At 51.4% G+C, this 26132-nt stretch overlaps 2 protein-coding genes across 7 annotated transcripts in view; one reads left to right on the forward strand and one right to left on the reverse strand.

Moving 5' to 3' along the window:
* The first annotated feature begins 121 nt into the window (after nucleotides 1-121).
* On the forward strand, nucleotides 122-18861 carry GINS2 (GINS complex subunit 2). Of its 3 annotated transcripts, none has more exons than XM_074349311.1 (8): nucleotides 122-5684; nucleotides 5789-6121; nucleotides 6610-7853; nucleotides 7960-9511; nucleotides 9779-9893; nucleotides 13793-13892; nucleotides 16901-17027; nucleotides 17223-18861. In XM_074349311.1, exons 4-8 carry the CDS (start codon nucleotides 8984-8986, stop codon nucleotides 17346-17348), a joined length of 996 nt encoding a protein of 331 aa, XP_074205412.1. In that variant the 5' UTR covers nucleotides 122-5684; nucleotides 5789-6121; nucleotides 6610-7853; nucleotides 7960-8983; the 3' UTR covers nucleotides 17349-18861. The 3 variants fall into 3 exon arrangements, with proteins under 3 accessions (XP_074205412.1, XP_074205410.1, XP_074205411.1); XM_074349309.1 differs by having other exon boundaries at nucleotides 122-5282; nucleotides 5544-5684; nucleotides 5789-7853; XM_074349310.1 differs by having other exon boundaries at nucleotides 122-1187; nucleotides 4981-5684; nucleotides 5789-7853.
* The window catches only part of GSE1 (Gse1 coiled-coil protein), a 104504-nt gene continuing 97230 nt past the window's right edge, over nucleotides 18859-26132 (reverse strand). For all 4 annotated transcript variants that reach the window (XM_074349306.1, XM_074349307.1, XM_074349304.1 and 1 more), the window contains exons 14-15: nucleotides 23421-23524; nucleotides 18859-22708 (exon numbers count right to left, since the gene is read on the reverse strand). In XM_074349306.1, the coding sequence (XP_074205407.1) occupies nucleotides 22574-22708; nucleotides 23421-23524 (239 nt within the window). In that variant the 3' untranslated portion in view covers nucleotides 18859-22573. The remainder of the gene's footprint in view (nucleotides 22709-23420; nucleotides 23525-26132) is intronic.

Below are 26132 nucleotides of genomic sequence, written 5' to 3' on the forward strand. Positions count from 1 at the left end.
CTTGGGGGGGCAGAGGAGGTGGCACACAGAGGAGGTAGGTTTCTGAGAATTGCTTGTCACGGAGGGGCTGGTCCATCTGGTGACGGGTCTTTGGATGGTCTTGGCGCCTCGATTTGCTGATGGCCCAGGAGGCCTGGGTGTGTGTGGCCAAGGGCACGGGCTCTGAAGTCACATGGACCTCGTTCGAGTTCCAGCCCCGCCATGCCTGCGCACAGCCGCAGCATCCTGGCGATGCCGCGTCTCTAGGATGGGAGGTGGTGGGGTTTTTATGAACTTGCTGGTGTCGCCCTCTCCTCATAGACTGCTCTGATCGTGCACATGTGTTTCTGTTTATTTTCCGCTGTTTCTCCTGGTCCTGGTTTGCCCACTCTCTCAGCATTCTTCCTGAAGCAGGCCTGGGCCGTGCCTTCGCAAGCAAGAAATGTATCTGGGAGGTGATCCTGGGGTACAGGGGGTTGGGATCGGGGCCCCAAGGCCCCTCTCAGGCCCAGTGATTCACCAGAGGGACTCACAGAACTCGTAGTTTATAGTGGAGTTTATGGTTTATGACAGTGAAAGGATGCAGACCGAGAGGTGACAGCAGGCATGAGTGTCAGCAAAGGCACGCAGGCAGCACACATGGGGGTCACCCCTCCGGGACGCGCACCGAGCTCATTTTCACCGGGGGTTGGCCACGGAGACGTGCGGTGGCTTCAGTCTCCAGCTTCCCCAGAGGTCAGGCTGATGCTGCGGGACCCAGGCCCACCACAGAGTACACTGTTCAGACTGTCCCATGTGGCTGAGGCCCCAGGCAAACAAAGACACTCCTGTCAGGCGGGATATTCCAAGGGCCGAGAGGTCGCCGCCCAGGAGCGGAGGGCAAAGACCAGAGCTCGGGGGACACAGGAAGGAGGGAGCGTGGGGCTCCCGTCCGTCCGTGCTCCCGCTGCCCGAGGGGAGGAAGGGGTCTGCGCACGTCACCTCCACTGATTGCTGGCCGAGGGCCGCCCCGGGACCCCCAGCACTTCCTGCCGGGCTGCCCGTGGACAGTGGGCTTGCGGAGGAGACACGGGCACACCCTGGCCCGCTGACACGGTCAGGGCCTGCTCCGTGGGTGCACAGCCTGCAGGTCCCAACAGAGCCCACATTCTGGAGGCCCCACGCTTGGTTTCCTGCTCCGCTGTTGCCGTCCTGAAATTCTCTTTTTGGTATGTACATACTTCTATTGAAGTACAGTCAGTGTGCTACGTGTCAGTTTCTGGCGTACAGCACAGCGCTTCAGTCATGTGTGACCACGCAGACACTCGTTTTCATGTTCTTTTCCACGTGGGCTACCGCGAGGTTCCCTTAGCTATACAGTGTGAACTTGTCGTTCACCTATTTCATGCGTAGTAGTCAGTATCTGCAAATCCCCAAATCCCAATTTATCCCTTCCCGTCCCCTTCCCACCCCCATAACCATAGTTTGTTTTCTATCTCTTTGAGTCTGTTTTTCGTTTTGTAAATAAGTTCGTCTGTCTCTTTTTTTTAGATTCCACATATAAGTGATATCATACGGTATTTTTCTTACTCTTTCTGGCTTACTTCACTTAGAATGATACTCTCCAGGTCCATCCATGTTACTGCAAATGGCATTATTTTTATTCTTTTTTTATGGCTGAGTAGTATTCCATTGTATAAATACACCACAACTTCTTTATCCATTCATCTGTTGATGGACATTTAGTTTGATTCCATGTGTTGGGTACTATAAATAGTGCTGCTATGATCATTGGGGTGCAGGTGTCTTTTTGAATTAAGGTTCCCTCTGGATATATGCCCATGAGTGGGATTGCTGGATCATATGATAAGTCTATTTTTAAATTTTTTTTTGAATCTCCATACTGTTTTCCATAATGGCTGCACCAAACTGCATTCCCACCAACAGTGCAGGAGGGTTCCCTTTTTTTCAGAGGCAGAATTTGAACCCAGACCCCATAGTCTTACCAACCACACAAACCTCAGAGAGGTTGGATGACTTACCAAGCACATATTTCTTTTTTTTTCCCCAATTTTTTTAAATGGAGATACTAGGGATTGAACCCAGGACCGCATGCATGCTAAGCATGTGCTCTACTGAGCTTTCCCCCGATGGCCCCCAGCACATATCTCTTGTTAATTGTCCAGGCAAACCATCCCTTTCCTCCTGGATTCTCTGCAAGTGAACTGGCACTTTGCCCCAGTCCTGTTTCCTCTGGAACTCGGGGGGTGCTGGGTCTCAGGGCTGGGGCTGGGTGCTCGCCCTGAAGGCTGGCTCAGTCCACAGGTGTGGGGAGCCCCCATAGCTCCGTGGGTACTGTTCAGAGACCTCTAGCCCACTCAGCAACCTGCTGTGGCTAATTACCACTTCATCCCAGGCTGTTAGTGCCCATGGCAACAGGGAGAGGGCTGTGAGCTGGAGATGGGAGGCTGTGCAGCCCTAGGGTGCTGGACCTGGCTTTCTTGCAGGGCCCAGACGAGCCCGTTGCTCTCCTGGGGAAAGGCCTTGGGGCCCAAGGCACCCACACCTGTCTTGGGCTTTTGGGGCTTCTTGAATCTGGAGGGCTTGTCCCCAGTAAAGCCAGCACTGGGGATGCACCCCAGGACAGTGCCTGCTGGGTGAGGGCAGAGACACCCTTCCTGGCGATATCTGCGCCCCAGGCTGCAGGAAACCCCGTGACAGTACTCGCTGTCCAGCACCTGTCCCTGAGGTTCTGGCTTCTAGCAAGCTCTATCTCCCCATAAAGGAAGGGCGAGGTGGAGGGGCCCTGCTCAGTGCAAGCGCTCACCACAGAGGGCATGAGAGCAGGGGCAGAGCACCCCGCTGCAGCCCAGCACCATTCTTAGGAGCTAGGAGAAACAACAGAGGGAGTGGGTTTGAGCAAGGGCTTTGGTGTCAGCCAGACCTGCACTGTACAGTGTGACTTTGGAAAGTTATTCAAGCTCTCTGAACCCTTCCTGCACCTGTAAAGTGAGGATAACAGGACCTCCCACGTGGGGCACATCTGTAGATTAAGGGAAATAATCCATGTACAACCCTGCATGGTGCCCAGCACAGAGCAAATGGTCGATAAATGGGAGCCATGACCAGGCAGGTCACCTAACTCCCTGGGCCTCTGCTTGCTCATCTGGGGAATGGGGACAGCACCACGGGGACCTGAGGAATCCATGACATTGAGGGTGTGAATGTGGGGTAGGTGGCTAGAGCGACGGCTTTGGAGCAGAGCACCTGGGACCACATCCGCAGAGGTGTCATCAGTGCCCCGGTTTATGTGACAGCAGGATTGTGCCACAGCACCCGTATCTGCAAGGGCTTCCTCTGGTGCCAGAGCCGCTGCAGCGTTAGGGGGGCTTTCACGGCACCTGGCAGTCCCCCTGACCCCTATGGATGGGAGTTAGCAGATAGGTACCCCACCTTCCCAGTCCCTTGGGGGGTGGTGAGGCCACTCTAAGAAATATTCTCGTCTACCCAGGACTTCTGAGACTCGAATGTGCTCTCAGGGGGGATCTGGTTCAAATGCAGATTCCGTTTGGGGAGGTGGGGGGGTGGTCTGCTATGGTGCGTCTCTAACAAGCTCCCAGGGCAGCCATGTGGGTCCAGGGACACACTTCCTAGCTGCCTGAGGTTCCAGGGGTCTGAGCCCTGGGGGCAGCAGGAGAAATCTGCTCCTTGACCTGAACCAGCTCCTCTGGAGTATCCCCACCTTCCCAGGACTTCCTGGGCCTGCCTTCCTTCCGAAGAAGCCACTTCCACCTAAAGCCTGCCTCGAGGCCCACTTCCCAGCCTGTGGGTATCCATCCCTGCATTCGCACTGGTCAGCTGGGGCACCTGGAGCAAGTTACTTTGCCTCTCTGAGCCTCACCTGCTTCAGTCTTCAAATGAGGCTAGCAACTAGGTGGTTACGGAACCTAGAATCATGCCTGGCACAGGGTCTAAAAGTTCCTCTAGGATGTGGGCGATTAAGCTGATGTTTGCAAAGCCGTGTTTGAGAAGATCTGTGGTCCCAGCCTTTTGGGGTTGTTGGGTTCTACGGGAACGTGACCCTCCATGAAAGGTCAGGGGTGCTGTACAGGTCGGGGGGGCTCCAGAATGACAGTTTATTTTGAACCCCAAACATGGCTCCCTGATTCTTCTTTCTTGAGTCTGTTCTTCCTTAAATACATTCTGGGGGAATGGCTACTGATGTCTGCAGTTTATTTTTCATTTATTTTTAATGCCAAAGCCACACACACTGATGAAAACCCACAATGAAAAAGCTTGGTAAATGGCTCCCGGCAAAGTGTGTGTGGAGAGGCAGGGAGTGGGGCAGAGGTCACAGACCATGGTGGCCTAAGAGGAGTTAACAGCTCCAAGCAAGCCCATGACCCCAGCCCTGGTGTGTCCCGGAGAAGTTCCCAGGTCCCAAGAGGTGGGGGAACGTTGGGGTCCTCGACTTGGGATTTGTGCTGTTTGCCTCCAGGAGGGAGGGCTGGAGGGGAGAGAAGCATGAAAACAGATGGAAATGTAGTTTTTTAATGACAGCAGCAGATGGTGAAAAGACACACGGGTGTATTCGCACCGTGTTGGAGCCGTTTGAGAGCGGCCGGCTCAGCCGTGATGGGCGCCATGCGGATGGCGTGATGGTTCCCCCACCAAACCCTGGTGGCCAGCGGGATGCAAGGGGGCGGGGGGACACTGCTGGGCTGTGCAGCGTCACAGGTAGAAGGGGAAGACCTGTGGCCACCTTGGTGGGGTCCGGAGGCATCCCCGGCCTGGCTTTTCTGGACACCGGCAGGCAGTCAATGGCTCTGGTTCCCAGCAGTCCCTCCTCTTGGTCCCCGGGGCTGCTGCCCTAGGTCCAGCCATCACCACCAGCCTCCAGGTGAGTCTCCAGCTGCTAGACCGCATCCCCACTCCATCCCCCAGAGTTCTCTCTCTAAACTGCGAATCTGTTCATGTTTCTCCCCCACCTGTGTCCCTCAAACGGCTTCCCGTTGGGCTCAGGATCTCGTCCAGTTTCTGGGGAGCAGCTTACACAGCGGCCCTGGAGAGCTGGCCGCTGCTTGTCTGTCTCGCTTCACCTGCCACGCACCCAGCAGGCAGAACACCTTGAGGGCTGTCGTGGAAATATCACCAGGCGTGGAACTTCCATTCTGGGGCCCAGCTATGTCACTGCAGCTGAGAACCTTGCTTGCGTCAATCCCGCCCACCCTCCAAGGGCTCCAGGAGACGGGGATATCAGGACAGGTCACAGCTGGAGCAGCTGGGCCCCACCCATCAGAGCTGCTGCCGGCCAGAAACAGCAGGTGAGGTCAGGCTTGCAGGGGTCGTGATCACCCCAACCTCAGAGACCGAAGAGGTGCGGAGAGGCGCAGGCAGCGCCCACAGACGTTCAGGCCCCTGGACGTGGTAGGGGTCTAGTTAGGGAGGCAATCCTGTCCTACTGTGAGGGCCCTGCCCGGTATCAGCCTGTCGCCTCTCTCAGCCAGGGCAAGGGATGGGAGGGTTTGGGGAGGAGGTGTTTTCCATCCTGCATCTCTCTTTTGCTGCTATGACTGTAATTCTAGCCCCTCCTTAGACAGGAGACACCAATAGCCGCAAGTCACTGCTTCCCTGAATGTCCTCCGGAGACCATGGGAGAGCAGTTGGACCATCCACTGTGGCCGAGGCCTGGGCCCCACCCGGAGTTTCTGATTCCTTCAGTCCAGGTATGGCCAGGGCATCCAGCGGGTGATTCTCATGCACAGGCAGGGCCGAGAATTCCTGGAGCTTCTCAGTCACCTCTTCGATTCTTCATTTTCCTGGACCACAGCCTCCTCACTGTGAGAAAACCGCTCCCACGTGGCAGAGATTCAGAGCAAGAGGCAGACTGATCCGGGATGGAACGAAGGTGCTCGGGGTCTTTCCCAAATGTGCTCAGCCCTGGGACTCATCGAGGGTGCATCGAAGGCAGGAGTGAGTGCCCTTCAGAGGATCCCAGTCCCCCACAAAACTGTTTCCACCTGGGATTTGTGGCCGCCGTCCTGGACACCATGACTACAGGACATTTCCAGCATTGCAGAAGAATCCATGCCTTTAAAATCAGAAGTCCAGGTTGCTGCTGTTCTGTTCCGTTCTGCAGCCTAAATTCTACTGTGACCACAAGGTATGCGCAGTGCTGACCCCCTGAATGGGGCAGGCGTTTCACGGCTGCTCAGTGATTTAGGTGCCCTGGAACCGGCAGAGGAGGCTTCTTTAAACATTTTATTAAAGAGTAGCTTTAGATTTACAGAAAAGTTGCAAAGATAGAACAGAGGCTTCCGTATACTGCACCCCCAGCCAAGTTTCACCTGTCATTAACCCTTAATCTTGTGTTACGCTGGTCCATTTGTCACAATTAACGAACCAATTGTGATCCATGATTATTAACTAAGATCCATACTTTATTCACATTTTCTCGGTTTTCCCCTAATGTTCTTCTTTGCTCCAGGTTCCCATCCAGGATCCAAGTAAGACATTTAGTTGTCAAGACTCCTCAGTCTGCCCTGGACTGGGATGGTTTTGTAGACTTTCTGACGACCTGATGTTTGGAGGAGGACTGGCCAGTTGTCTGGAACTGTCCCTCTAGTAGGATTTGTCTGATGTTCTTCTCAGGATTAGCCTGGAACTGGAGGTTCGGGGAGGAAGCCCCAGGACAAAGCACCCTCCTCATACACCCTTCCGGGGGTGCCTGCGGTCACCACGGCGGGTCATGGCTGATGTTGACTTTGGTCACCTGGCTGAGGGCGTGCTGGTCAGGTTTCTCTGTTTTTCCCTGTTTCCGTCTTGTCCTTTGTGGAAGGAAGTGGCCACAGGCGGCCCAGACTTTAGGAAGTGGTGAGCATCCATACACACCATCTGGAATTCTGCCCCAGGGACTCTTCCCCATTTGTTTTGTGTCCAGCTCTTAATTCATTATGGGCCATTCTGACCCCTTAGGGGGAGGCAGGTTTTACAACAGGAGACCATGGTGTGGGGGCTCTGACTGCTCCATCCAAAGCAGGACCCCATACTCCCCCCTCCCCCACTTTACTTCTTGTCTGTCTACTCTCTCTTTCCCCCACTTTCAGAGGCCAGGCTCTCAGAAGTCCTCTCTGGGTCCTGGAGTGGCTGGGAGCTGGACCGGATTGGGGCAAATCACTCCCCTCCCCAGTTTTCCCAATTATAAGAACTTCCTGGGGAGTAGGGGGCATGTCAAATGTGTGATTACTGCATCAGAAAGTCTGAGTGTGTACCTTAGGAAGAGACATTTTAAATAAGTTTTATTAAGGAATAATTCACATATTATAAAATTCACCCTTTTAAAGTTTGCAATTCAGTAGTTTTTAGTATAGTTACAGTGTTGTGCAGCTACTACTAATTCCAGAACATTTCCATCACCCTCAAAAGAAGCCCCATGACCATCAGCTGTCACTCCCCACTCCCCTCCCCCAACCCTGGTAAGCATTAATCTAGTTAATGTCTCCATGGATTTTACATATTCTTCACAGTTCCTATAAATAGAAACATGGTTTTGGCATCTGGTTTCTTTCATATAGTGTAATGTTTTCAAGGTTCATCCATCCACACTGGAGCATGAATCAGTGCTTCATTCCTGTTTATGGCCGAGTAATATTCCATAGTAGAGACTACGTGTTGTTCATCCAACCCTCAGCTGATGGACATTTGGATGGTTTCCACCTTTTGGCTGCTGTGAATCGTGCTGCTTTAACAAGCCCCCCCAAGGGACCCTGATGTACACTCAGGTCTGAGACTCCAGGACACTACCGCTTTGCGGAGTGTAAGGCTGTAGCCCTTGCATCTGGTTCTCGCAAGGCCCTGCCAGGCAAGCAGCAAGCGACACTGTCCCCATCTTACAGGTAAGAACACCAGGACACCAGGCTCTGCCAGCTCTCCTACCCAGCCTGCCGAGGCCTCTCCCAACCTCAGCTTTCCCACCAGCTCTTTTCCTTTGCTCTTTTCCAGGCTGTGAAAATCAGGGAGGGAAGCCTCGCCAACTCTGGAACGCAAATATTTGCCAATCAAGAAAACATTCCCCCATCAATCAAAACCCAGACAAGCTGGCACAGACTCTCTGCAGATGCCTGAGGGAGATTCTATTTTAGGAAGGGACAGGTGGCCTGCAGCTTCCCCTCCTCCCCAAACATCCGGGGCTCTTTCTCTTCCTATCTTGCTTGCAGATGAGGAGACCGAAGCTCAGAGGTCACACAGCTTCCTGAGAGATCTTTTATTTATTTTCTTTTAAAGTAATGTCTTCATAAAGGACACAATGAAGAAAATCTCCAGGTCTGTAATGGCAGTTTCCAGTGCAGGCAAGCAACAGACAGCTTTCTAGGTGATGTGAGGGGCAGACCTCAGTTATGGTTTCGTCATCCCAACAGCCTGACCTGGGGCAGGTTTCAGAGGGTTAGAGAGGAAAGAGTGGGGTTTTCTAGGGTGGGGCAGCTTTCCTGTAGGAATACAGAACCCCGAAATCCTGCGTCACATGTGCTTTGTTTTAGAGCCTAATGATCAGGGTTTCAAACTCAGCCCCTTGCCTGATTCCACCAGTCCACCTCTAGTTGCTTCACCTCCTGGGAAGCTTTCCTAGCCTATTACTGACCCATCAGAATCTCTGGTTAAAGTTTAACCCTCTGTCCCCACCCTGGACCCCAAGCGTGTGCATGTGCACACTGGGAATCTGCTGGGAGGGTTTGAGAACCACTGCTGTTAGGTTTCACACTGTACAGGGGGCACCTGGACCAACCAGGAAATGAGCACTTCAATAGTATTTGCTGCAACCGAACAAACATGCCCCTGTACAAGTCTCACCTGGGGAGCCTGCCAATGTGCAAATTCTGAGCCTCTTTCCCACAGTTTCTGAATTGGAAGATGTGGGTGCGGTGGAGGAATGAGCATTTTTTTTAGATATTAACCCATGTGTGTAGGGAGGACTGAAGATTGTAAAGTTAGAAGGAACAATGCCTTCCCTCACTCTGCGACCTATTAAATGCACTTACTCCTGGCTCCGAATCCACCCCCCACCCCCCAGGTTGACTCGTGGTGTTGGCGGGAAGGCGCCCAGGGCAGGGAAAGGGACGCTCAGAGTGGTTCCACGTGCAGGAGGGCCCGCCCGCGGCGCCAGGTGCGCGGCCCACAGCTGGGTTGTGCGGGGACACGGGAGAGGGCGCGGCCTATCCACGAGAGGGCGGGGTCTGCGCGCAGCCTCTTTCAAGCTTGCCAATCGGCGGGCTCGCAGCAGCCGCGATCCCCACCTTCCGCCACCCCGCGGAGAGCGCTGCGTTCCTATAGGCCGGCTGAGGCTCCTTCCGGCCGTGGAAGGGGTGGGCCTCACGTGGTGGCGGGAAAGCGGTGGCCGCGGAGCGTCTTCCCGGACGCTGAGGGGCCGGAGGCCGCGGCGAGTCCCGTTCCGGCCGCTGGCGCCGCCATGGACTCGGCCGAGGTGGAGTTCCTGGCCGAGAAGGAGCTGGTCACCATTATCCCGAACTTCAGTCTGGACAAGATCTACCTTATCGGGGTGAGGAGCCGGCGCCGGGGAGAGGCCGGGGTCGGGGCTTGTGGGGACTCCGCCCGGCCTCCGACTCGTGCGGTCGGTTCTCCTTCCCAGGGCGGAGCCGGGCCCGGCTCCCACAGGTGCCGGCGGGCGGCGCTCGGGGCGCGGGGGGCGGGGGAAACGCCGCGGTCGGCCGAGGTCGCGCGCGGGCTCTTGTTTGTATTTGGGCTTCAGCTTGGTGGGCGGCGGCGATGCTCTGTGCCGTGTGACGGGGTGTGTGTCCTTGGGCAGGGCGACCTGGGGCCGTTCAACCCCGGCTTACCCGTGGAAGTGCCTCTGTGGCTGGCCATCAACTTGAAACAAAGACAGAAGTGTCGGCTGGTTCCTCCCGAGTGGATGGACGTGGGTAAGGATGTGGGGGAGGAGAGGGGGCCCTGGGGGCTGGGGGACACCCTCTCTCTGGTGGGGGCACGGGGTCCTTAAGCTGAAATCAGTGAATGGTTCCAGCCTCACCTCCCAGAGTCTGCTGGGAGCCACTGTTACTGATGGTCGTTGGGGTGGGGTTACCAATTGTAGTTCAGATTTTGATTCTAAGACATTTCGACTTGCTCTTAAAATTTTAAATATTATATAACATTAAAGGAACTTTTTTTTTTTTTTTGAGTTAGGGGGAGGGTATAACTCAAGTGGTAGAGCACATCCTTAGCATGCAGGAGGTTCTGAGTTCAATCCCCGTACCTCCACTGAAAAACCAAATAAACTTAATTACCGCCCCCCTGCACAACGCGCGCGCGCGCACACACACACACACACACACACACACACACACACACACACAAGCATGCTGAAGAGTAGTGTCATTATCTTACATTACAGAGGATGCATGAAAATAACGCGTCATCTGTACAAGGAAATATTATATGACCACCTGAAGGGATGAGGTTGTGACACATGGTACGACATGGATAAACCTTTGAAAACATTAAGCAGGAAAAAAAAACCCCACACACAGAGACCACATATTGTATTATTCTATTCATATGAACTGTTCAGAGCAGGAGGATCCACAGAGACAAGGTAGATTAGTGGTCACCTAGGGGTGGGGGCTTGGGGGGGTGAAGGAACAATTATAGGGTTCCTTTTGGGGTGATGAAAATGTTCTAAAATTGATTGAAGTGATGGGTGCACACCTCTGTGAATATACTAAAAAGCCACTAAGTTGTACAATTTATATGGGTGAGTTGTATGGTAGGTTGATTATGCCTCAGTAAAACTGTTGGAAACAAACAATACTGCATCAAAGATGCAGACAGACTTATCCTGAAACTTTGCAGTTGTCACTTAGGAGGTATGAGTGGCTCCTTAGGGTAAACAATCTTAAATTAACTTTATTCGGGGTCGGGGTTGGGGAGCATAGAGAATTTACAAAGCCTGAGTAGTTTTGATTGTCCCCTTCACTTTGGGAGTCACCTGGAGTCCCCCTCCTAGAAGCAAGGACATGGGGAGCCAGGCACACTCAAGTATAGTTTAAGAAAGACTGCTTGCGCAATTTGTCTTCATCCCTGTCCGATTAGGATGAGTGAATCTGGTGGTGCTCGGACATAACAGGAAAGTCCAGTTCCTTCTACTCTGCAGGGCTTTTTTTTTTAGCAGGAACTCCAACAGACTCTGGTTCTGTTAGTACAGCATCCTTGTCTGGCAGTTTTGGCCTATTCAAACCCAAGGAGATACGGCACATGAACCTGCCAGCGTCAGAGAGAAGGTGCAGAGAGAGTCAGCCTGAGCTTTTCACAGGCCTGGGCCGTACTCTGGTGAGAAGTAGTGAAAATCACTGGTGAGCCCGCAGGCTTGCCCGGGAGCCAGCCACTCCTCCTCCTATCTGCCGGTTCCTGGGCTTTGTCTGAATGGAGCCATCTGGCGTGTCAGCTGACTTTTCTGACTTCTTAACACAATGTTTTTGAGATTCAGCCCTGTTGCGCGTGTGGTTGCAGCATTCTTCTATCACTGAGTCGTGTTTCATTCACTGAGTATTCCAGTTTGGTCACCCGTTCCTCTGCTGGTGGATATCTGGGTCATAGTGTAGGCTGCTGTGAATGAGGCGGCGTTGAACAGTCTCAGCTGAGTCTTTCTGTGGGTATGTGTTTTTATTTCTCTTGGGTAAATAAATACCTAGAGCTGTGGAGTTGCCAGGTCATGGGGCAGCCTGTACTTAACTTTGTTAGAAACTGCCACCCAGCCCTCCAGAGTGCTTGAGCCACTCTCATAACAATCCCAGCAGAAATGCAAGGAAGTTCCCGTTTTAAAGAAAAAAAAAGTTCCTGTTGTTCCACTCCTGGCCAGCGTTGGCTGTTGTCAGTTGATTCATTGCAGGGTTTGAACAGAGGTATTTCATACTCTGTCCGATTTAGATGTTAGGAAGGAAAAGAATCAGTCTGCTGTGTAGAAAAGATGAGTGTGGGGAGAGGGCAGTAGGGAGTTACCCTGGCAAGAGCTCAGAGTGACTTGACTAGTTAGTTGACAGAGTTGGGTGGAGTCTAGGCGCATTTGGAAGAAAGGATCAGCAGGATTTGCTAAAGGACAGGCTGTGGGACCTGAGAGATGAGAGTTAAGGGTGACCACCAGGGTTGCTGGCTCGAGCTGCAGAAGGAGGGGGAGGCGCCGTTCCCTGAGACTGGGCAGACTAGGGGAAGTTTGAGGGTTGGAGGGGGAGCCAGGAGATGGATTTGAACATGTGACATTGGAGGTGCCTGTTAGCTGCCCAAGTGGAGACAGTGTGGGCAGTCAGGAATTCTGGGGAGCGGCTGGTCTTGGAGATACAAATTTGGAAGCCACCACGAGTGAATAGATGGCATTTAAATGATGTGGGATGAGAACACACGGGATATAGGTTTAGGTGCGGAGAGGTGCCGGGAGCTGAGCTCTGTCCTCCAGTGTGTCGAGGTCAGGAGGGCCTGGAGGAGGTGGGGAGGTGGGAAGAGGACTCGGGGACAGTGGTGTTCCAGAAGCCAAGTGATAAATACACTGTGAGGATTGACCCCTGTCAGATGTGATGAGGCCCGAGTCGTGGCCATTGGGTTTGGCTGAGCAGAGGTGGTGTGTGTGAGCTGTTTCAGAGGGTGAGACAGGCACCCACCTGAATGGTTGAGGAGAGGCAGTTACCACCAGTGTCAGAGAGCCCTGAAGTTTTGCTGTAAAGGGCACAAGAAATGAATTGGTAGCTGGAGGATTTGGTGTCAGGGGAGGCTTTTCTTTTTCTGATGAAAGATGTTACATAGAGTTTGATAGAATGGTCAAATAGTGAAATACTGGTCACTAAAGAGTGAGAGACAGTTGCTGAGCGGTGGTCTGCAAGTCGGAGAGGAGGGTCAGGGCGGGGGCAGTTGCAGGGGGTTGAGCGATGTGGCCAGAGGGGGCGGGTGGGCGCCCAGTGAGGCAGCAGGTGAGAGATGAGGGGGAGGATGGGCGGCAGGATGGAGACCCCAAGGGTGAGCAGGGCCGGGAAGGGTCAGGGGCAGGACCGCGCAGAGGGGGAGGGTGGCCAGCCATTCAAGGTGAGACTTGGCAGCACAGTGGTGTCTGTGTGGCCCTTTGCCATGGTGGGCGCAGACTCAGGACTGGGGTTTTCTCAGGCGTGGGGGAGGGACAGAGGGGTGGGAGTGAGGCTGTTGCAGTGTGTGGAGCGTTTCCTGCTGGGTGGAGTTGGACTCTGCTGTTTTCTTCAGGTGTGTGGCTGCCAGCCCCCTATTAGCTGTAAGTTGTCTTGCTCTCTTCGGAACAAGGTTCAGTATAAATACGCCTCTCCAGTCACTGGTTCCTTTCATCCCTGCTTGCGTGTAGGTAGAATAATTTGCTCTTTCCCTAAAAAAAGAACTTCTGGCTCGGACATACTGTTTTCATTAATGTATTCTGTAGGCCAGAGCAACGACAGTTCAGCATGAGGGTCTATGTTCAATGCCTTAGAATAACCTCTAATGAAAAAAAAAAGACAAATGCATACGTGTCTATGCATGACGGCCGCTGTGCTGTAGACCAGAAATTGACACATTGTAACTGACTATGCTTCAATTAAAAAATAATTTTAAAAAAAGCAACAACAATAGCAAAAATTTACCACCTTCTCTAAGAGAAGTGTTTGAGGAAATAGGCCGTGAATTACCTAGTTAGCGACAGACATGTTATTCTAAAGTTTTCCCCTCATGTTGTTAGTTGATTGAGTAAGTAACATAGGTGCTTGGTAACTTTTGGAAGGTTTTAAAACTGTTTTGGTTATGGTCATGGTAAATTGTGTTTACTTTTAAATTTCAGAAAAGTTGGAGATGATGAGGGATCATGAACGAAAGGAAGAAACATTCACCCCTATGCCCAGCCCTTATTACGTGGAACTCACCAAACTCCTGTTAAACCAGTAAGTACCTCGCGCTTCCTGGAACCCACACGCAAGCTGGAGCTCGCATTTCTCACCCCCTCCTGCCGTGTTCCACACTTGTTACCGAGGCACGGGGTATCTTTGGCCACCCCGTTCCTCTCCTCGGTCAGTGATCTGGGAGTCATTGTGGGCATGCGCGCACTGCCCCGGGGCCTTTCTCTCCTTTCTCCCTTTTCCCTCTCTCCACCCTTCCCTCTCCCGGTAAACCCTTGGGTCTCCATTCTGCGTGCCGACGGCCACTTGATACCAGACTCCAGGACGGGCCTCTGCCTCCCTAGCAGTAGCCTTTTCCTTAACTGCACATGTTTTGTTGTAAAGCTGTACCCCTTTCTCCTTTGGGCATGTGCATTGGAGTTCTTGCATCTCTTTCATAGGAAAGGCCCAGGGCTCACAGTTGCCTCCGACCCTGAGCTCTAAGGAAAGTGCACTGGGGGCAAAAATGTGCTGTAGTGACTTCTTGTGTCCCCTCGTCCAGTCCAGGCTCCCCATCAGCTTCTAATTCATTCTCCACCTTCCAGCCAGAGTGGACTTTCAAAGGTAAAGCTGCCATGTATCTCCCCTTCTCCTGGGAGCCTCTCCAGGGTTTGAGGTCCTCATGACGGTCTTTAAAGCACCGCAGAGCCTGTCTCCCTCCTGCCTTCTCACAGCCTCCTGTGGCCCGCTCTTCCCTCTCATTGTCCAAGTTCCAGGCTCACGTTGGCCTCTTTCACTTCTTCACACACGCAGAGCTTGTGTGTCCCTCTGCCCAGTTAGTCCGTCTCGTCTCTGCTTCCTCCTTTGGTTTCACGTAACAGGTCCTCCCTCCCAGGTTGAGTGTGCCTGTCCCCCTGGCAGCTCTGTGTACCTCTGCAGCGTTTGTCGGTTGTAATTCTCTAATTATTGTATGCCTGTGCTGTCCCCCCACCCCCAGTTCTAATGGGCAGGGACTGTGTCTTGTGCGTGCCAGCACAGTGCCTGCTGCTGTTTGTTGAATGAATGAATGAAAATCTGTGGAGGGGGCAGGCAATTGTGGATACTTTGCTTAGGAGATACTTGGAGTATGTTATCTACTGTGGTCTTAAAGGGCTGTTCTTTTTTAAGTGGGAGCATTCCTGTGTAGACTGTGTGTCTTAATAGTTTTGTCATGAGGGCTGTTCTTAGTATGGATGGTCACCACGTCTTTCTTCCGTGCGTGCTGGCTGTTACCCCTCTGGGGGTGTGGCTGGTGCCGTGATCAGAGCCTGCCCTGATTGTTGTTGCGCGGGGCCTCCTTTTTCATTCTGTGGTTGTCACATTAGGAGATACTTGGAATGTAATTTGGAAGAAGTCAAGCTTTCGAAGCCCTGAGTACCTTTTCATTGATGGATTCAAGAGGGGAACTAGAACAAAAATTGGCAGCTCCCTACTGCCTGCCGTAGAGCAGCGAGGGTCAGGCGTCCGCCGAGCAGCACTGCGGAATTCAGATAAAAATGTGCATAATGTGGACTTGTCCTTAAGCTGATCCAGGGCTGCAGTTCACAACATTCTGAGTGTACAGTGTGCTAAACTGAGTGTTGCACTAGGTAGTGGAGACAGTCATGCAGGCTTGAGTCCCGGTTTTGTGGGGAAGAGCTGTGACCCTGTTAGCAGGTAGTTACCCTGCAGTGTCATAAATGCTGTTCGGAGGACATTGGATGCAAACCTAACACCCGGCGGTGCCAGAGGGGATCCCTGGCTTAGAGGAGGAGGGATAACTTACTAGGGGAGGGGGCAGCGTAGGTAGAAGGACAGAAGTGTGAGAGGCCATGGTGTGTCTGGGGGACCAGAGCTGCCGGGACACACCCAGACACGTGAGCCGTGCGGGAGGGAAGCCTGTGGTGGTAAGGTCCCTGGGCGGGTGTCACGGGGGATTGAGAGGACCACTGTGGCGGTGGGGGCAACTCAGGGGAGAATACAGAAGCAGAGGTGAGGCTTGTTCATGTTTGGTTTTTCAGTTCAGCACGTTATGTATGCTGTTCCTTTTGAAGCCCTTGTTTTATAATTCCTTACAGTAATTCGCTCAGCAGGGAGACCTTTGTTCTGCAGTTGTTAACAAGAACCCCGGGTCCTTTGTTCTCTAACCTGCAGTTCAGAGCTTAAGATCCAAATGTTTGGATCTCAAATAAAATCTGCGACATAAATTTTCACCACTGATTCTCCATCTACTAAATCACGAGCTAATTTTCGAATGTGGAAAGACCATCCATCTCTAGCTTCTCCTAGAATGTCTGGTGATGAGACGTGCTGGCTTTTGCTTTTGTCTTCTAGTTTCATTCTTCCTTTAAAGATGAGCTTTAAACTAAAGTGTGTCACCCAGGAAGGCAGGCTGTTAGTGCCCCGCACCTGCCCCCGCCCGGACCTGCCCCCAGCGCTTGCTGCTGTGCTGCAGATGCTCAGCTGGGACTTCTCCTGATTTCTGCAAATCTGTGTTTGTTTTCCCTGAAGAGTGGGACACCGCCTGTCCTTCAGGGCTTTTGTGGGGTGGGACTGCTGTGCAGTGCCGCGCAGTGCCAGGCAGAGGTGTGGTCTTCTCTCCCTGGTGGGTTGCTACCCTCTTGGATAACCGATGGGGTATTAGCGTTAGAAGCCATGACCTCTGAGCCAGCCCTTGAAAGAAACTGATTCTAGATGGAAACTCTACAGCACAGAACACTCAGTTATCCTGAGACAGACGATGACCAACGGAGAGCTAACTCTCTTTTAGGTGAGCTTCAAGTCCTGGCACCGCACCTGCCGTGGGACCATAAACAGGAACCCAGATAACTCGGTGTGGATCATGGCTGAATTTTCTTGGCACCAAGCTTAACCGCTAGAAATCCTTACATTTTAAAATGGGAAAAACAGAGCATAACCAATTTGGAGTCTAGAACAGCTTGTGCACTTTGCCTAAATCCAAAGAAACATTTAAAAAGAAACCACTTCCACCTGGATGTTGGTTTAGTTCACCGAGTGCTTCCTTATGCAATTTATGTCACCTTTGCTTCCCTTAGTGCTTCGGACAACATCCCGAAAGCAGATGAGATCCGGACCCTGATCAAGGATGTGTGGGACACTCGCATAGCCAAGCTCCGGGTGTCTGCTGACAGATTCGTGAGACAGCAAGAGTCACATGCCAAGGTGGGTGCACAGCGGGCCCGCCCACAAGGGCCTGACATCTGCATTTCGTCTGGGGGGGCCGTCGCAGGAAGAGATTACTGGCTGTGCTGGGCTCTCAAAAAATTATTTACTCGTTTATTTTTATTCAGTAGATTTGATCTTTTTCTCGAAGGCAGAAACTCAAACCAACCCAGCCTGTTCTCCCTTCTGTTTTAGCTGGATAACCTCACCTTGATGGAGATCAACACCAGTGGGGCTTTCCTCACACAAGTGCTCAATCACATGTACAAACTCCGCACAAACCTGCAGCCTCCTGGAGGTGCCCAGTCTCAGGATTTCTAGGGAGACTCTGGTTTGTAAAGGCCTCGTGTCTGCCGGCAGGAGGCTCCCCAGCTGGTGAGTGCGTGCTCAGGACTTGACGAAGGTACTCACATTTCTGGAGCGCAAGAACTACTTCTGAACGTGTAGGGGAAAAAAAGCGCCGTGAAGCAAGGAATGGACCTATAACATTGGGAAGCAACAGGCTTGTGCTTAGTCCCCAAGGTGCTCATTAATTCCCCGTCTGTATCTAGCAGCCAGCTGTCCTTTTATAGGGGTGGAGGAGAAAAAGAGCTTTGGCAAAACAAGTTATTTTCCCCAGCAGAGACTCAGGTCTCCTGCACAGAACTGTCACAGGCAGGTGAGTATTCACTGATGTCAGGCATTGCTTTTAAAAGATAGAGCCACAGTAGGAGTGGCAGTGGTGGCCTCGGCCTTTTTTCTTTCTTGCTACTGATCACTTGGATTTAATTCAGAATTTCCTTACAGAGGTAGTTCACAGAGAGGATAGCAGACGAGTGGCTGGTGACAGCGAGCCATGTCCATCTGAGCCCTGAGACATAGTAAAGATGGGTTGGCCCAAATCTCTGTTGGGTTTGTTTCCTGCATAACTACCCCCGACAGGGGCGAGCCAGGTGGCTAAAACAGCCTGATCGACCAAATAGAGAGGTAGGTAGCAGGTGGCCGTCAGCTTCAGCCCAGGACTCTGCACGTCTCATTCTCTGGTCTGCTCCTGGGTCGGGTCTAAAGGGTGGCTCGCCATCAAGGGGAAAGTCGGGGAAAAATTAATCCCGTGTTACTGAGTGTGAGGGTGAAGCTGAAACATGACACCAGGAGGGAAAGTGGGGACGTGGTGCTGGACGGACTATTACAGGCAGCGGTGGCTTGAAAGGTATTTTACTTTCTCCCTAGGAGAAAACCATGTAGCTGTAGCATTCTCGAATGGCTACGTCCCCTGTAGAAAGCGCCTTACCTGGAGAGGGGAGTGATGGTCTACTCGCGCGCGTGTGGGTTCAGTGAGCAGCTGTTGGCAGCAGTCGCAGCGGCGGTCAGAGGCAGCGGTGCACCAGCTCGGGGGCTTTTTGAGGCGTGGGTGTGCTTGATCAAATGAGGCTAGAGTGCCTGCTGGTCTCTGCCCTTCAGTGTTTCAAGTTACAAGCCTAAAGTTACTCAAGCACTGTTTCCCCAGCCCAGATTGGTGCCCAGCTGTCCCTCCAACAAACAGCTGGTGGCTCTTACTTGAGCACTGAGGGCCAGATGTGGAGGGATCAGGACCCAGAAGACCTAGTCCTGCCTCTTCAGCTCGCTCTTACGCAGAGTCCTTCAGATGTACTTTGGAGACTCTTCTACCATGAAACGAGCTACTGTGGCAGCTCGGGAGCTGCGCGTGTCTCAGATCTCACCCCGAATACCCTTCTCTTAAAACTTGGCTGAGGTACAATCCAGTCTGCATGTTTTACCTGTAAAGCTATAGAACTGTTGAGCTTTTATTTTTGAGGGGCTTTATTATAACATAAAAGATTTTTTCTCAACATGATTTAGGAAGATTTTATTTTTTGAATGTTGTCAGAAATTACAGCAATATATTCATAAATATCTAATTACTACATTCAACAAATAATATTACAATACAATTAATTCAAACAAGTACACTTAGAACAGGTTTAATTTCACAGCATCTAAACTGCCCCCAGAGTGACCGAGGCACCGTCCCTCCTCCCTCCCGTCCTGGCTCACTGTTCTAGCAGGTAAGCACAGGGCACAAACAGAGCAACACAACCGATCAGCGTGGGCTTCCTCAGGTCAAGGCAGAGCTAAGGGGTTTAAGTGAAGCGCTGGATCAAAAAGTTGGGGACAGACTAATGCAAGTAGTAAGAAAGTCAATAGCTTGGTTACTTGAAAGGAGCACAGGGACTGCTGCCAAGTGGCTAACATACACTTGAGGAGTCACAGCATGGGCGGTGCTGACCGTCTCCATCTGATGGTGGGTCCTTGGAACTTTCTACACCTCAAACCATGGCTCAGAGGGAAAGAGGGGGGTCTGATTTAATTTTTGAGATGTGGTAGCATTGTGAGCTACTTGAAGCACCATCCCATGTATGAACTTTAAGATTTCCTGTTAACAATTCTCTGCTGCTGAAGGTGTGGGCTCCTCTTAATAGTCTGAATTTCCCTGAGGGCATAATCAATGCCAATCAAGTGTTTTATTTACTGTAGAATATAGACTAAGCTGTTGAAAGTCTTATCTTGGTCACCTGTCTGAAATAATCGATTAAGATCATGCTATTTTATGTCAGTTTGGCTCTGATTATATGAAACAAAGAAAGCCTCATTTTCAAAGGATCAGGTTGTGTGGTGCCAAGTTTGGGGGAAAGCTCTGGGTGGTTTCTGACAATCTAACTGTACAAGCCCGGGATTCAGCTTTGGAAGAAATGCCTCACAAGGGTCAGTGAAAGCGCCTTCGGAGGACAGATGGCAGCGTCTCTCCCAGGTGCTGTGGGAAGACGCGCGGTCGTGAAGCACTGAGGTCTTCACGAAAATACTGGCAAAAGTTCCATAATCGATTCGATTCTAGGGCAAATGTGGTGTTTCTGAACGTTGTCATTGCAGTGTGAGCCAGCTGAGGACAGTGGCAGGGATTCCCTATTTGTGAATTTTTGTTAAGCCCAGGCTGGAGAGACTTAGATGCTCCTGCGTTCTTTCAGAATCAAGTGTTTTCAGGTTATTAACTGAAGAAGCCACGACTGGGTACTGTCTCAGTGGTGCACTTCTGTTTTCAAGACACTTTCTTACCTTTTTCTTAGTTTATTCATGCTGCCTCACTGGTTTACATCATATTCTGATTGTCATATTCTTGAGCCCGAGCACATTCAGAGAGCCGCACGGATGGGTGGGGTACCGTGCGGCAGAGCGATGGAGAAGCTCCGGGGGGTGGGGGGGGTGTCACTCGTGTAGAGGGAAAAGGTCGTTAGTTTAGCTCTTGGTGACACAGCTTCCCTGCCCCGGGCAGGCATCCCTTGAACCCTCCCGTAACCAAAACCCAGCTGAGGGGCTCCCCTCGGGTGAAGGGCTGGTCTGTGCTTTTCTTCCCCATCAACTTAAATGGACTACTTTTCCCTCAGTGCTGAGTAGCAGAGGCGGCCAGACCCCTGTGATGGAGGAAGAGGACTGGGGGTGAAGTGTAAGATGTAACTCAAGCCTTCAGACCAGGAACAGTAAGCAGATTATTAATAGAGAAATTCAATGATGTTTGGCCCTGATGGTCGGCCGTGGGGCTCCCTCTGAACACCTGTGCCCACCTGTGGAACACAGTGCCCTGCATCTTCGCAGGTAAGGAGGCCCACAGAACAGCCCTTAGTTTTTGTCAAGTCAAGTCATGTCTGCAGAGAAGAAGGTGCTGGCTGACTGCTGGTAATACTGGCGGCACTTTCTGTCTGAGTTTGCTAATAACGGGAAGAGTCTTGGCAGGCATACAGAGCAAACTGTGTGGGAACAGATAAAGCCACGCGCTGCCATCTGCCAGCAAGCTGTTCCACACAGCTAAGGTCTAGGGCTGAGGGCATGGCCACCGGTCACAGGGAATGGCCTTCCTGAAGGTCAACCAGCCCTTCCCTGGCCCAGGACCAAGGGGCTCCTCCCCTTCTTTCCCGCCAGACCAACCACTGGCTGCTGTGGCCTCTGGTCAGGCCCACTGGGGCATGAGAGCCCCTCCTGATCTGGATTCAGCACTGCTTGAATGAGCGGTGAGTGGGACGGGAAGGAAGCTCTCTCTGCCCGGGCCCTGCACTGATAGGGTGACGCCTGCTCCTGGCTGCTGCTGTGCCGTCACAGTAGGTTCAAGAGGAGTTCTGCTCAGATACCATTTATCCTGCTTTTAGGCTGTTAAAAAAGCTTTGCATCTAAAGCCCCTAAACTTGCTATTTTGCAGCTGCTCTCAGACTGGACACACAAACTGCTCACTTCCCAAAGCCCTGTGTCCGTGTGCCCGTGTGCCCGTGAAGGTGCACCACAGTAGCTACGGTGTTCCCACTGCAGACCAGCCTCTCCTCACTTAATAGCGACTGGTTAGCATCGCCGCCTGCTGTCCTGAGTGGGGAAGGGGCACAGGCGGAGGTAAAAAGCAGCGCAGGGCTTTCTACATGACCTTCTGGTGCGACTCAAAAATGAAGTGATCGCATAGGCGCCAGTGGTAAGCTCTTTTACTTTTCGTCTTCTTTAATTTTTAAAAACGCTTCAGTATTTTAATGTCCTGACCAGCAGCAGTACAAACACTAAAAGCAAGTTTTTGCCCAAAAAAACAAAAACAAATAAAACCCCCAAACAGGAAAACAAACAACAAAAATCCCCCCAAACCACATATTAAAAATGGCAGGCTTTTTTATAACAATAATTAAAGTAATAAAAACATACAAAACTTTGTTTTTTAATATATATACACAGTACAAGGCTGAAGCACCTTTGACTTTTCTCTCAAAATTTACGTTTGTATGAAAACACCACCCACTGCAGTAACAACGCGGGGTGAGTATGTGTATACACAGAGCTCGGTACGTTCTCCCCCCCCCCCCCCCGCCCCAGAGTAATAAAAAGGTACCTTCAGTTTGTTGATTTGCTTTATCTTTAGGTAAAGAGCTTTTCCAGGGAAAAGCCTTTGGGTGAGGCTTCAGTACTCTTGCTTTGTGTGCTTTAAGGACCTGTTGCTTTGAAGGGAATTTTGCAGAAAAATAACTGAAACAAACAAATAAGCCCTTTACTTAAAACGCACCCCGCCTTCCTCCAGCTGAAGCAGGTCTCCTCCGCCCCGGGGAGGAACGAGACCGGCCCCGCCTGCAGCGAGAGCAAACTGGGTTCTCGAGGCCTGGGAACACGGCAAGGAAGGGCACAGAAGCCGTGGGGTCCGACCTGACGCACCCAGGGGCTACAAACGAGAGTTTTAGTGTTGGTAATAGAGCCTTCGTTTTCAGATTAAAAAATGATGGCCTGGGAAAAGAATAAAACCGCCTTCAAAAAGAAAAAGCTACGGGCATCCTACATTGGTTGCTCGCTGAATTACAAAGGTGATTCAATTGCATTGAAGTCAAGGCGAGTTCTTTCTTTTTCTGTGGAGCCTGGAATCCTTTGCTTCATGCATGGCACATTCTCATTTTTTTTTAAGCTTCAAACCTCCCAGTGAAAAATATTAAATATTCAAGGTAATAAAATAGATAATATTTCTATACTATAGGTTCGGCCTAGTGCAAGGGAAACCGTCACCTAGGATAGCCCTTAAAGTAGCCCCTAGGCCAATGCATTGCAGGCAACGCAAGGCACTTCCGTAAGTGATCCAGTTCTGCCTGGAGTCGCTCCCTTTCTGAAACAATCTTCTGTTTCTGGCTCCTCAACTCCTGGAGAGAGAGAGGTTCAGGTAAAACAAACTCATCTCACGCTGTGAGGAAATGTGTGGCGTGCGCTGGAGGCCCCGTGGGAAGGAAGCCCTCGCAGCTCGGTGTTCTGGCAGGGGCCTTGGGAAAGCCAGCTCCAGCCGGCCCCCAGCCTTGGGTTCTCACAGAACCCGTGTCTGCTGCTGTCTCGGCTTCAACCCTGCGAGAACCAGCCCTGCTACTAACAGCTGCTGCGTCAGGAGTGGCCACGGTGTGCGAGACCTGGCCCAAGACAGGTGACGAGGGCTGGGATGCGGGTGGGGAGGAAGCTTGTGTGGCTGTCGGGCAGGCCGCAGCGGGGGAGGGGAGCCTGTCCTGCCTCAAGAGCCTTCCTCCTTCCATCCTTCTTAACGAAGCACAGTAGGGGAGTCTGATAAAGGAAGTAAACAGTTCCCTCAAAGAGCATCTTCACCCTTGAGGATCAATATTCTGTGAATTAATGGCAGACAGGTCCTTCCTTAGGTGTATCTTGGGTCATTAACTGATTCTTGAATCTCCCCCTAAGACTACAAGTTTTGATCTCTCAAGAGCAGGGTTCCCTTCAGCAGTTGCCTGTATGGGCGCTCTCGAACCCAAACTTGAAAGGATGAACAAAAAAAGCATGTATTTGCTTTCGGAGACCCTCCCAGGAGCCCACCGGCAGCCCCTCCGGCCAAGGCAGGGCCCTGAGACTCACCGCCACGCTGTGGGAGAGCTGCTCCGCGCTGCGGCTGAGGCTGTAGTGCTGGGCCTCTAGCCGCCTGCACTGCGTCTGCAACACCTGCCGCTCCAGGTTCTGCTCTGAAAAGTCAAGCAATGTTGACACATTTTCTGCAGGCAGGGGCCACGGCCTGGTGGGCGTTCCCCTCCCAGCAGTCCTCTCCTTGGGCCACGCTGCTCCCAGCCCTTTCAATTGTGCTGGGAAATACTTGAGTGCCACTAAAGTAAATCCAGCCCAGTGGAATAAAGACTAAAGGATCTAGCGTCAAAAGGCATTTAAGAAATACAGGTTAGGAAGTAAGGGTAAATTTATGGCCTTAATAAGGATTTTTCAGAAAGAAAGATAAAAAGATAAGAGTTAGGCTTGAAGGCTTTTAAACTGTTAGAAAAAGACCCAAGTAAACTTAAGAAATATCAAGTATAGTTTTAGTTAGTAAAATCTCTGCCTTTCCAAAGGATACTGAACCTGGTTTTAACAGGACTTCAAACCTTCAAGAATAAATGCCTACTTTATATGAAATGTTTCAGAGAATGAAAACCAGGAAGGCTACCTAACTGACTTTACAGAAGCCAGAACCATCATGATAGCAAAATAAAGTACAATAAAATCAGTCTAATATCACTTAAGAACATAGATTAAAACCTTAATTCAGCTAAGAGGAAGCAACGTCAAAAAAAAAACATCAAAGATGAAAACAAGTAAGGTCCTCATCTTGATACATCTAGAAAATACACGTGAACTTTCAACAGCCACACAACCGTAAACCCAGCAGCAAACAGGAACCTTTATTCTTAGTGGAGTGTTTTGAAAGCTTTGCAAACAAGGGCCCCACCAGTGCCCCTATTCAACAGCCTTGAGATCCTAGGCAGTGCTGTGTGACAAGAAAAAGTACGAATTCAAAAGGAAAGAACTAAGGTTCTCACCTGCAGGTCTGATCATCTATGATTATCTAAGGAATAACAATGACGAGGTGATGCCTAAACTAAATCTGAGAAAAGTAAACTGCTCATTGAGAAAAACAGCAAAAATCTATCACAACTTAATGCCATATTTGTAGATGGACAGCACTATCGAAGATGTCCATTCTCGGGGAGGGTAGAGCACGTGCTTGGCATACACGAGGTCCTGGGTTCAAACCCCAGTATCTCCTTTAACAAACCTAACCCCCCCCAAAATGTCTAACCTCCCCAAATCTGTAAATTCAATGCAACTGAAAAATCTAGTGGGATTTTTTGGGGGTGGAACAAATAAAGTGATCATAAAATTCATTGGGGAAAGCCGAGGGCCAAGAACAGCTGAGCCATCAGAAAAGTCCCGGCGAGTTGCCCCAGGCAATGGGGGTGTCGCAAAGCCCCCCGTGGGGAGAGGGCGCCCCAAACCCACCAGATAACAGGGTGTCCAGGTGCAAAAGGTGGGGCTAGATTTCTACCTTAATCCATCCATGGAAATGGAGTCTAGGCCTAAGAAAAGCAGAACTTGAAGACTTAGAAGGAAATGGAGAGTATGTCCTTGGGGTAAGGAAGGAATTCCCAACAAGACCCCAAAAAGCCAACCTAGGAGAGAGAAACTTCACTCTAGTAAAATAAAATATGGTAACATGCAAAATGAGGATTCTAACTGAAAGAGAAAAAGCAAAATGTAGGTGTCGATGCTCTGACTGTGGCTACAGGGACATTCCTTTCGTCTGTACTAATAAGCTGGTTTTAAAATGCTTGTTTTAGGTGCAGTCAAACTAATAATTCTATCTAATAAAACTGGAAAAGGAGAAAAAATTGTAAATGCTTATTTCAAAGTATTACTTAAATGATCACGATAATCATGATAAAAACGAACACTCCTGTACAATATGGTAATAAACAGAAGGTGGCGGTGGCGGCCTAGGTTTTGCGAGCGGTGGCTGGCACCTCCCAACTCTTGTCGGAGCGATGCCTGGCACCGCCAACCTGCTGAGGATGGTGAGCGCAGAGGGGCCCCCGTGGGGTGCCTGCGTCAGCGCTCTGCCCCAAAAGGGCCCCCTGCCCGGTTCACTGCAGAGGAGGGGGGGACCTCCAATTCTCCCTGTGCCAGACTTAGACCACAGCCTCTGTCTAACAGGCACAGAGACAGGAGGTGGTGTGCTGGAGGCACAGTGACAGTGCCTGAGCTCTGCCAGCGTGGGCTGCCCCAGGCCAGGTGGGTCCACACTCGCAGCTGAGCGAGGACAGTCTGCGCTGATCCAGGACCGCAGTGCCTGTGAGGGAAGTCTGCTACCACCCTGAGATGCTTCCAGTGCGGCACAGGCTCAGGCAGTGACAGGCCTGCCTCTCTGGGGGCTCTGTGAAGTTAATCAGCGTTGCATTTTCTGGGACCCTTGTATGTAGCCACAAGTGTCAGGACTGACAGAATATTTAGGAGCGCAGCGAAAACAGCAGAGAGGGCAAGGCCCAGGTTCGCACTGTCATACTGCATGGGGACAGGAGCTTGGTGCTTAAATTCCACCAGTGAGAATGGCCTCAGTTTTGTCCATGAGGACTTCCATCATAAGGAAGCCGGAGGAATAGTTCTGGAAATAGTGCTGAAGAAAAGGTACCTTCTAGTGTTTGTTTCTACTTGTGTCCCGGGAGCCTCCATCAGTGGCAGGGAAATCTTGCACCGACCAGTCTATTAAGCTTTCTTGCACTTTCCCGACTGGGCCCTCAGCCTGCTCCC

Source organism: Camelus bactrianus, chromosome 21, assembly GCF_048773025.1.
Source record: "Camelus bactrianus isolate YW-2024 breed Bactrian camel chromosome 21, ASM4877302v1, whole genome shotgun sequence".
In the NCBI taxonomy this organism is placed as follows: domain Eukaryota; kingdom Metazoa; phylum Chordata; class Mammalia; order Artiodactyla; family Camelidae; genus Camelus; species Camelus bactrianus.

Bases quoted from the DNA above. Each gene is read 5' to 3' on its own strand.
- GINS2 (XM_074349311.1), top strand. From the start codon at position 8,984: ATGCACTTACTCCTGGCTCCGAATCCACCCCCCACCCCCCAGGTTGAC. The intron at 9,894-13,792 runs GTAAGGATGTGG...TTTAAATTTCAG, and splicing joins TCCCGAGTGGATGGACGTGG to AAAAGTTGGAGATGATGAGG. The intron at 17,028-17,222 runs GTGGGTGCACAG...CTTCTGTTTTAG, and splicing joins AGCAAGAGTCACATGCCAAG to CTGGATAACCTCACCTTGAT.